The 12,127-nt window shown below is 38.2% G+C and overlaps 1 protein-coding gene across 6 annotated transcripts in view; it reads right to left on the bottom strand.

The window, feature by feature from the left end:
- Positions 1-12,127, bottom strand: part of SPIN1 (spindlin 1) — a 50,138-nt gene that overhangs the window by 18,842 nt on the left and 19,169 nt on the right. For 4 of the 6 annotated variants that reach the window (XM_071732037.1, XM_071732036.1, XM_071732035.1 and 1 more), the window contains exon 2: positions 4,696-4,918. In XM_071732037.1, coding sequence (XP_071588138.1) covers positions 4,696-4,747 — 52 coding nt within the window. In that variant the 5' untranslated portion in view covers positions 4,748-4,918. Of the gene's footprint in view, positions 1-4,695; positions 4,919-5,549; positions 5,572-5,958; positions 5,983-12,127 lie in introns of those variants that run through there. The other 2 variants (XM_071732039.1, XM_071732040.1) reach the window with 2 other exon arrangements.

Here is a 12,127-nt window from a genome sequence, read left to right on the forward strand (position 1 = left end):
GCCCAGAAGAACAGCTACAAACCCCAAACACCTCTATACTTACAATCTCATTCTTGCAAAGTATCATCTGATCCATGCCAAGATAAAATGTTTGTTTCAAGCAACTAAAGTGAGGTAGCCTTTGAATGGCTGCTAAGACTCTTCATTCCTTTGAAGTGGTAAAGCCCATTATAACCAACGCACAATAAAAACAACTTACTATGTTCAGTTTTTCTTTTTCCCTAGAGGAAATCCCTAGAGGACTGGAAGTATTTAGCTTTTTTGCAAGGTTAAAGAAAGTAAGGCCACCACAAAATAAGACTTGAAACCTCTTTATAGTAAGCTCAGCAGAAAAATACTTTCCCAATTGAGAATTGCCAAGACCTTGTACAGTTTGTTTACAGATACCTGTTTCTAAATGCATGACATTTTAATGAGTGATGTATATGATGTCATATTACTGTATTTTAGAACCTTGACTTAAAACCTTTTTTTAGAGGAAATATTTTTTAACAAATATTTAACATATTTATTGCTGACCAACTTCACCTAATGACTGCAGAACCTAACAAAGCAGTAGCCTTATATAATTTTCCTGAAACTTCAAGTACTATGTAAAGTGTTCTGGGACAAAAGCCTATTTAGCCTTAGTCATTCTCTGTCAGGTGCCCAGTTCCAAGGAGATAGGTAGTAAGGAAAATCTCAAACATTTCAAGGGTGTATCTTCATGCAAATCTTTCAAGAGACAAAAGAACGTTTGCATACCAAGCATTTTTGGGTCTAGCCCAGACAGGCCAAAAAGGTCACTGTGACTCCAAAAATGTTAATCCTAATTAAAGAACAATAAAGGAGAGTTACTTCACTCTATACAACATAAATGCCATTGACTAAATGGGATTAAATCCACAATCTTTACCTGCTTTTAACTGTGGAAAGTAAAAACTACAACTCTCCATGAAATTTTGTGCAACACTTGAATTACTAAACTGCTAACTAAATTGCTCTGAACATACAAATAAAAATACTGAACAAAAATCAAAATAAATGGATTAGTTTTAGTTGTCTTTGTAATAAGAAGCAAAGACTCAAACTTTGATGGATTTGAGGAATGAGAAAGTATTTGTCTCAATCGCTTAACTCAGAGCACGGAAACACATTCTGGTAACAGAAAGTGAACACAAACTCCAGCTCCCAGTCAAAAGCAACAGAATTAAGCCTTTAGTAATTGTCACATGGTCTGTGTTTTTGAGGGGCAATTAATTCTGCTCATAACAGATCCCTAGATCCTTAAAATTTAACAGCAAAAACTACTTTACTCTTGACAGACAAGGAGAAGGAGTAAGACACATTGTAACATTGTTTCAGGATATTGAGTCCTAGGGAAGTAGCATTTCAACTGGAGTGTATAGGAGCAAAGAAAGTTACTGGCACTGTTTTTATTAACGTCACATGAGCTCACACCCTGCATTCAAGACAGGAAAATCAGATAGGCTCTTCAGAAACATGACACGAGCTCATCTTATTTCTCTGATATCCCTGTGTTTATACGAAACAGCAAAAACCTGACATTTTAGTTTTGACATTGTACTTCAGAATCTTCTGTGGAACCAGCAGGCACTTCCTGGGACCACAGGAATTATTCTGTATCTGGAGGCTATTTCAGAATAACTTTCAGGGACCTGTAATATGGTGACATGTTTATCCGTACCTAGTACTGCCCTACCTCAACTTAGAAGTGTTTGGGCAATCTTTTAATGTATCTTCTTTCATTTTCTAAGAAGCATAATATTTTCAAACGACCTTATAAAGACACTACAGTTGTTCCTGACCATATGGCTGTTTGGTGGGATTCTGTACTGGCAGATAACTGCTACAAAGGACTCTACAATAACATTGCCTTTCACTTCACAGCACTGAACAGGTGAACACTAGACTAAACAAGGTCAATTATTAACACAAGGGTGATCACAACTTATTTTACAACGATTATAGTATACATAATATTAAAAAATCAAAACAAAACTGTATTCCCCTGTGCTGGACACAGACACAGAACTAGAATCGAAAGACAGACACACTGACATGCATGGGAGCACCTGGCTGGACTACCGAAACTATATTCCAGAAAATGACCCTATACTTTGACAACTCAGAGGCTGTAGCTACACATTTTTGTGAAGTCTAGTTTTCCTTCTTCTCTGCATCTGCAATCTTACTCTTTATTTCTCAGGGTGGAACTATGAAGTATGCTTTCCATATTTCAGAAAGCCTAGATATTTAAATCAAATGTACTCCTTTGTTTACACCTGCTTCACAGTAAATGAAAGCATTTCCTCTGTTGGCATGCATACAGGACTGAAGAAAATTCCTGTTTTCACACAAGCATTCGTTACACCTGTAATGTCACTCATGAGTCTCTACAAAGGGAAGAAATAATCACATATGAAAAGTTTTGGTAATGCACTGAATTTAACAGTTATCACATTGGCCTATATGAACACCTAACACAAGCACTAACTTACCTATACCTACAGATAGCTTTTGTAGCCAGTACATGATCCGAGAGACAGCTAGGATTCTAGGTTTTGTTAAAAAACATCCCAAACAGCTAACTTTCTATAATAGTACTTTATATCACATTGCAAAGCCATCACTTTTACGGCCATCAAAAAAAAAGAAAAACTTTACAAACTCTGATGAACTCAATTATTCTTCTTTGATCTTTTTTTGTTAAAGGAGGAATTCAAACCACTATCAAATTACTATTGTGATAAACAAACTTTGTCCTTTTTGCTCAATAGCTGCCTTTAATAGTTCCACACCCAAACTCCATTGCAGAGTGCCTAACTATGGCTGCCTCCCGCACTTTCTTAATGCGTATCTACAATAAAGAAATAAATATCTGATAATTCCATATCTCCTCTTACCTCTGGCCTCCTGGCACTCCTGCCTGCCTTCCTCTTCACTGGGACACATTGACATTGGTCCTTGTCATGTATCACTGAATGTGGACCACCTTTTCTGGGCTCCCTTCCTGGAACGGGAAGGGTTTTTTCCCATTTTATCTTACCAAGCAGATCTTTGAAGAGATTAAAGTCTGCCCTTTTAAAATTAAGTGCTGTCAGCTGACTTTGCACTTTCCTCACTGCCCTAAAGTCTTGAACTCTACAGCCTCATGTTCACTGCAGCCTCGTCTCCCATTAAGTTTTATGTTGCTAACCAGCCCATCTCTGTTGGTGAGTGTGAGGTTTAGCAAAGCACCTTTTCTGGTTGGTTCCTCTACCACTTGGAGGAAGAAATCATAATCAATGCACCCCAGAAACTTCCTGGAGAGCTGGTGCTTTGCTCTGTTGTCTGTCTACCGGATGTTGGGGTGATTAAAGTCCCCCGTAAGAACCAAAGCTTACAAGTATGAAGCAGCTTTTTTATCTGTCTTAAGAGGGCCTCATTCACTTGCTCACCCTGGCTGGGTGGCCTGTAGCAGACTCACATTACGATATTGCTTGCCCCTGACTTCCCTTTAATCATGACCAACAGGGTCTCTGTCAGTTTCTTATACATACCCTAGTGGAGCTCCATGGACACCAGCTGGTCACTGATGTAGAGGGAGACATCTCCTCCTCTTTTGTCCTTCCTAAACAGTTTATACTCAGCCATTCCCACTCTCCAATCATAGAAGCTGTCCCATCACATCTCTGTGATACCAGCAACACCACAGCCCTGCAGGCAGATATGCGCAACTCATCTTGTTTATTCCCCATGCTTCCTGAATTCACACAGAGGCATCTAAGATGTGCTCCCTTCAAAGCAGCCTCACTGGCAGGGCGATCAGTACATACACTTTCTTTTTGTCCTGTCATTCTCTTCCAGGCCCATGGCATCTGTTACTAGGTCTGTCCTCAACACAGTGGGTGTGGAGTAAATCGAGGAATCCCTACCCCAGCACCCCTAGTTTTAAGCCCTCTCAACTGAACTGGACAGCCTCTGGCCAAAGGCTCTAGTCCAGGCAGAATGTACAGACGAAGCCAGTCTAGCTTAATTTATACAAGACCAAATATCAATTTACAGAACAGTTCTTCACTGCTCACTTGATGCTTCTTTTGCCTCTGATAATAATCCTTACTACAGAGTACACAAGACTAAGATCCATTATTCTTTCAAAATGCAAAACTTTGAGTATGCCTTATTAAATGTAAGAGGATGAATGCTTACTCATATGTTTCATTTCTTTGAATAAGAAATCTGCTTTTGAAAAACTTCAGTTAACCTATTTCAGTTTAGAGAGCACACAAAGTATGAACAATATCTGAAGTTTTGTAGTTTTCTCTGTGACAGTTATTAGACTGATCACGTTTAATGAAACCATGAAGAGTTTCACTCTAAGGTTATACTTGCTAGTGAGTAAATTTGTTTAGTTTCCACTACTTTTGAATATATCAGTGTAGTTTACATTTATTTTGTTCCTTTTTAAAATTCATTTACATGCCTTGTATTAAACACTACTTATGTTCATCTGTACTGCTAAATTAATTTCTACCTTTTCAATTATTCACCTTCTGTAACAGAAATAAATATTTTAAAACAGCAGTGATAACAATTTCATAAAGCCACTAACATGTCTAAAAAAAAAATTCTGTAAAGCAGGAACACTTCTTACCCAGTGAAACAAAAACCAAACAAAAAACAAACCCAAAACCACTCACAAAAACACCTTACCTGCATCAGCTCTGGACCGCTGACCTGGTGATTTTCCAAATGGGGTCTTCATTCATCTGTGTTTATGTGAGCAGCAAAGCTGCTGGACTAGGGTGAAAATCCAGTTCTTCCCAACACCCAGGGTATCTTCTTACTTTTGGAAGAAGATAGCTAACCTATTAATCCACCATTCAATCGTGAATTTTTCCTTCCTCAAATGTAGAAGATGCACAATTATAGTAGTCTGAAAAACAAAACAGGTAAAGTATGAATAGTTTGATTTGAGACTGGGCTAACATAAGCATTAACTAACTTTTTTTTTTATAATACTCAACAGGAAGTTCCTTCATGTTGTTACTCCAGCAGCAGAGGGCATACAGACAAGAATATAGCAAAATAAACACTAGGGATGCTACTTTTCCCCCATTAACACAGTCCAGTTCCATATGATACCAAAGTCAAATGCATACAGAAAGGAAAGCCACTGAAGTCAGTACAGGGAAGAATGTTTACTTAGAAGAAACCATGCTACTTCCGCCAGAGGTGAAGCACAAATCGACTATTGCCTTTTATTAGAAATACAATGCTCTCACACTCACAGAGCAGAGTAACTTTGCTTCACAGAAGCTAAAGAAAAGGCTGTTTAAAAAATCCATCATATAAAAGGTATCATAAGCACTGATTCCACTGCAATGACTGCTCAAGCCACCAACTTGTTGAGCAAGTCATAGAAGATCTGTAGAAGTTCTGGTAACTCTCTACACCTAAGATCACCACAGATTCCTAAAACTCATTAAATTCTTCTACATGACAAAGATAACTGAAGACAACTTTTTGAAGTCTTTTTCTGGATTTAATTAGAGATGTGTGATTACCTGAAAATCTGAAGTATTACAGGTTAACTTATTTCAGACTAATGTTTTTGAACATGAAACGTGTATCCATACTAATCCATTACTTCAATGCTGCACATAGCTAAGACAAGTGAGGTCACATCATCCTTTTAGCGTCATTTCCTTAAGCAATGTCATTGCTGGAATCATGTTCTCTGCAATCTGTCAAATGACATCCTTGCCTTCTCTCGTTTATTTCAGGTTTGGAACCTGCTGTGCATTTTCATGCAGCAGATGAAAGCAGAAGAATGTCTGTAACTAGTGGTCCAACTGAGAGAAAAAGTGTACCTTATGCTTGTGCCTTACTGAACAAAGGAACATACAAGGACATGCCTTGAGATATAGTAAAATTGCTATGCATAAAAATGCATTTACACCTAACAACACTTGCCAATTCTTCTATCAATCGCATCCATCAACTTCCCGAACATTAGCACCACACAGATGAATAGTACTCTTAAGGAAAAACAACAACAGGAAGACAAACATTCAGTAATTTGCAGTTTTTGGGAAGACCCATACTATGTTTGTAAGAGCTAACTTAAGATGTGCACAGACAGAAATTTGTAAAAATTTGTGAAGTTAAACTTAAATTTGTTTACAGAAGCTTACTAGTTTTACCATATTTCACCTCTTCCTGAAATCTGCTAGTGTCCACACAACAGTGATGAATTATACCATGGCAACAACAGCCAACTTTTAAAAAGCACTTAGCAATGCAATAGGAAGCAATTAGCTTGCCTACTTTACTAGAACACAGCATAAGAACTAATTTTTTCTACTAAAACCGAAATATTTCACTATAGATTAAAATGCACTTCTACACCCTAACCCTAATTGGATTCTGAGTACTGCTGTGATATGCTACCATACTGTCCTCTGCAGTAGTATACCAAAGAAATCCAATTTTTATCTCCTGAAAATCTGTTAGTTGAGCATCAACTGTAATCTAGTGTTATATTATTCTGCTCAAAAACTGCCCAACAAAACCAACAAAAAACTCCCAAACCTGCAAAAAATACAAACCAGCATCCTTCCTCAACCAAAAACTGTGGCAATCCTTCAAAGGTTTAGAAACTAGCATATCATCATGCAGTAAGCCACTGACCTGTTCAAGAATGTGTAAATATTTCATAAAACCTGTATTACATAATTTTCCCCACCCCAAAATTTCTAATTCATGGCGAAAAAAAGAGTAATATATGATATTATAATGTCACTGGTTGTTAAGTAGCTATGTTCACAAAGATAACTAACATCACAAAAGCTATGGTTTTCTACCAGTTAAGTTTTCTTACAGCATGTCGCCAGTCCTTACTATGCCACAAATCTTAAAAAAAAAAAGAAAAAGGAAAATTACTTCCTAATCCTTTTAGTCACAGTTTATTTGCTAACACTTTCTTACGTCAAAACCTGACACGCTTCAAAGAATGTCATATTCCACACAGAAGCAGAAAAGTTTTTAACATTCATCTTGCTACATACTCACTAGCAAGAAGCTATACTGTTAAGGAAAAGCAGAAACTACTTATTTGGATGTATTTAAGATGATGCACAGAACAATAAACTTTTCAGTATTTCTTTCTGCTGACAGCAGCAGATACAGCAAAAACTACAGAAGCAGCTTTTCTGTATCCAAGCTGACATATTAAAAACAAGTTACACTAGTCTTTACAGAATGCCAGTAACTTTTGGAGAAGTGCCACTGTCGACCAATTAGGCACTGATTCCTTTAACACCTGACAGTATCCGTCACCAGGATACTGCTGCAGGTTTCACTTAAGGACACACATTCTTTTCACTTATTACTGCAACTACCCACCAGCCAAGGTGATTTGCTTGTTTGTTTCTACAAATGTTCACAGGTAACAGTACACTTTTAAAAAAAACAAAAGAACAAACAAACCAATTTGAAAATTAGATTACTACTTTGTCCATTAGTGTTTTAGTTATTTTGAGAGTTTGACAAAAGAGTAGGACTAAAACCACAAGCCCTACAAGTTACGAATCACACCTATTTTAATAGGAATGGTGAAAACATACTATCAGAATGCAGAGGAAGACACAATCCTCAGACAAAATTGTTTTTTTCATTATAATAGCAAAAAGAGAAAAAAACCCAGCATGAGCACATCCTGCAGTTTTCATTGTAAACCAGCTTAGCGCTTGCAACAAACTTAGTTTTTTGGAAGTGTTACAATGTTTTTGTATCAGATTTTAAATAATGAAAGTAAGTGTAGCCATCTAAAATAACCATCTATCTTTTCAGTTTCACTTTAATGCTTGCTTTCCATCAAATTATATGCATTTCACTGTAACACACAGCACAATGCTGTTTACTGCATTCTAGTGAAAGCTGCTATCCATGGAAGCGGATGCTAGTAGCACAAAACCATAGCTATGATAATCAATAGGTTTAAGTTAAATGCTTCACTCCTAAACAGCATATATAAATCTTGTTATGGTAAACAAAGAAAGAAGCAGTATCAAAACAATCGCTGACACATTACTTTAGGGGTTACAATTTGGAAGAGGCAGAGTGAGAGCATGTGTTGCTGGTATTTGACACAAAACTCTCAATTCTGGTTATACACCCTCTCATGCTAACTACAGGTCTGCACCTTCCTTCTCAGCTTTCAGACAGACCAGTGAGCAAGCCTTCTGGCACCACCTGGTGGATTCCAGCATTTTTGCTTTGATATCTGAAACATTGCTCAAAGTTTGCACTACTAGCTGTACAGCAGAGGACCAGCATAACACACAAGACTGTTCAATAGAAGGAGTCATTCCAAAATAAAATGGATCACAGAATGGTAGGGGTTGTAAGGGACCTCTTAGGATCAGACTCCCTCTGCCAAAGCAGCAGGATCTAAGGCAGGTAACAAAAATACATCCAGACAAATCTTGAAAGTCACTACGGAGAGACTTCACCTCCCCTCTGGGCAGCCTGTTCAAGCGTTCTGTCAGCCTCATATTGAAAAAGTTTTTCCTCATATTGAGGTGGAACTTCCTGTGTTCCAGTTTACATATGGTGCCCTTCATCCTACGACAGGGAATCACTGAAAAGTCTGTCCCCTTCTTGACACTCACCCTTCAGGTATTTGTGAACATTAGTAAGATTCCCTCTCTGTCTTCTCTTCTCTAGACTAAACAGTCCCAGGTCTCTCTGTGGTTCCTCATATGACAGATGTTCCAGTCATCCGATCATGCTCATAGCCCTCCCCTGGACTCTCTCTACTATATCCCTGTCCCACATGGAACAGGGGAGCCCAGAACTGAACACAATACACCAGACGTGGTCTCACTAAGGCAGAGTAGAGGGGGAGGAGACCCTCCCTTGATCTGCTGGACACTCTCTTCTTAATGCACCTGAGCATGCCACTGACCTTTCTGGCCACAAGGGCACACTGCTGTCCCATAAATAACCTGCTGTTCCCCAGTACTCTAAGGTCCTTCTCCTCCGAGTAGCTTTCCAGCAGGTCAACCCCTTATCTGTTCTGGTTCATGGTATCCTTCCTCCCCTGGTGCAGAACTCTACACTTTTATCCTTGTTGAATCTCATTAGGTTGCCCTTTGCCCAGCTCTCCAGTCTGTCCAGATCTCTAAATGGCAGCACAGCCTTCTGGTGTATCAGCAAATCTTCCCAGTTTTGTGTATCAGCAAGCTTGCTGAGGCTATACTCTTGTCGCCTCATAGCGATCAATGATGACGTTGCTGAATAAGACTGTACCCAGTACTAACTCCTGGGACCATCAGGAGTCTCTAACCAGACTCTGAACTGTTGATCATGACCCTCTGAGCTCTATTGTCTAATCAGTTCTCAGTCCATTTCGTTTTCCATTCTTCAAACCAACACTTTCTGAGCTTTCAGGGCAACAGTGTCAAAAGCCTTGCTAAAATCAAAGTAGACAACATCCACCACTCTCCATGCATATACCCATACAGTCACACCATCATAGAAGTCAAACATTCTTTCCCATGTAATCTAGTGAATCCATTCTGGCTACTCCTGACCTTTTCTTCCATGTGTTTAGATATTACCTGGAAAATGAGCTTCTCCATTATCTCTCCAGGGATGTGGGTGAGACTAACTGATTTGTAGTTGCTACATCTTTCTTCTCGCCCTTTTTAAAAACTGGATTGACAGTGTCATTCCTGCAGTCCTCAGACATCTCTCCTCTTTTCCATGATTTTTCAAAAATGATGGGAGAGTGGTAGAGCAAAAATACCACCACGCTCTCTCAGCACTCATGGGTGCATCCCATTGGGGCCCATGGATTGTTTTATATTCAGTCTACCCAAACGATCTCTAACCCAATCCTCTGACCTGTGAAGTCTTCCTTCCTTCAGGATTTCTCTCTTACTTCCAGGGCCTGGGGTTCCCAAAGGCTGGTCGTAGCATCACAGCCTGAAGCAAAGAAGGCATTCACTAGCTCTGCCTTCCCTGAATCCTCTGGTACCAGGGCTCCCATGTCATTCAGCACCAGGCCCACATTACCCCAGTTCGTCCTTCCTTTTACTGCTGCTGTACAAAGAAGCCATTCTTAATCTCTTTTACATTCCTTGCTACATTTAATTCTAAGAGAGTTTTGGACATCCTTGTTGCTTTCCTGCATATCCTGACAGTATTCAGGGTATCATTAGGGGATAATCAAGGGAAAAGAAACTCTGGTAAGTACCATTTTGATTTCCATTGCTTGGAACTGCTGGTGTATGTTTCAGCTGAAGCACTACCATGGTTTCAGCATTAACAGATTGGATGAACCATGTATACTATTTGGACTCCATAATTCTTACCATATCAAGAGAAAGGATCATTGCATGCACGTCTTCCACAGCCCTCTCCCTAAATGCACTTTTAATGTTAAAACATATAAATAAAAATAAAATAAAAATATGTTCCCTAATAACAAGTTTCTAATACCACTTTTTTTTTTCTTTTCTTTTTCCCTAATAAACCCCAAACTCTTTACTATGGTATAAGAACTCAAACACTCAAATCCCAAATTTGTTTTGAAGTATCCCACAGGCTCAGCCAGCATATTGGTTATGAGAACATTTGTTTATTCTATCACTGAGATCTTGTGCTGGTAGTAATATCTGGTGACTGTAACGTATGTAAACTCTGAATATAAGTGATTGACAGATCAGAACCACAAAGAGAAATACATTTCAACTATAGATTTGAGCTGAAATACCCCAAATCAAATAAGTACTACCAGTTCTCCTCTATGACAGCCTCTGAACTTTACCCACAGACGTGTTGTTTGTCTACAACCATGAAGATTCTAGCAGCACTGGCATGCAACTGTGTGTGCATATATGCAATCATAGAAACGCAAATGCATGATAGATGCGACTCTGAGGAACCTGATCTCGTAAAATATCCTTGCTTATTGCAGTAGGGCTGGAGCAGATGATCTATAAAGGTCCCTTCCAAGACAAAGCACTCTGTGATTCTATACGCATGTACAAAGACAAAATTTTAAGTTACTCTCACACTACAATGTTATAGGGATGCAACTGTATATTACTCATCAGAAAGCTGAAATAATCTGAAATTTGTGCAAGCTCTCTTGTTGATGGGCTGTCTTGTTCAAGTGACTGTTGTTGAGAGTATGACTGAAATACTGTACAGTTTCTGCTAAAGACAAAGTAGCACACATGTTCACTCGAATTCTAGGGGCAGACTATGATAATTCATGATGATTCTGAAATTCGTCATGAAACATAGTGCAATACTTAAGTAATAAAAAGCATCATCTGAAAGAATACACAAAATAAACACACAGCTAAGAAGCACTGTACAGTTCAGTATATCCTGAAAACAATCTAAAATATTTGAACCTTATTTAAAAATTACGTTAAAGTATAATTCAGAAACTAAACCCTGGAAATAATCAAAGTTAAAGTCAACTTTTTTGCATATAGCCACTGCTTGCTAAGTTAAAGAAGGCTTCCAAATTACTTTTAAGTTTTTTTGAAAGCTTTTATTCTACATGGCATTTAAGTACATGGATAAGAATTGTAATAGAGGTGAGCTAAGCCTCTTCTTAGTGAGGACTATTTATCAGAAGTAACTTTTAGCCAACACCTCTGAAAAGCTCTGCATTTCAGTCAGTAACAAAGCCATTAAAGAAAAAAGCATAAAACAGCACAGAATACTAAGAAAAGAAAGTTTCATGTTCTACTTCAGCAGCAGCACAAAAAATGACATTACTGAATTACACTTTCAATCTTAACTAATTCATATGATGGACAAAAAGAAAATATACATGGGGATTTACAAAGTGAGGCTTCCAAACACCAGTAATTATTTGCTAAGTATACATGAAAAGGAACTACTCAGTGCTAATCTGTTCAGAGCTCAAGCTTTTCATTAGCAGTTCAGCAGACATTTTTTCCAAAAAGCAGCATACTGTCTGTATCAAAGATATGTATATATGCTTAATACTCTTCAGTTTCACCTCTATAATCAAGATCACAGCTGCTTTTTGCAAAAAAAAAGTAACGCTATTTTTCCTAGTTGTACCATCACTAAGACAATTAAGCTATTCTGA

This window comes from Heliangelus exortis, chromosome Z (assembly GCF_036169615.1).
Source record: "Heliangelus exortis chromosome Z, bHelExo1.hap1, whole genome shotgun sequence".
Lineage (NCBI taxonomy): Eukaryota > Metazoa > Chordata > Aves > Apodiformes > Trochilidae > Heliangelus > Heliangelus exortis.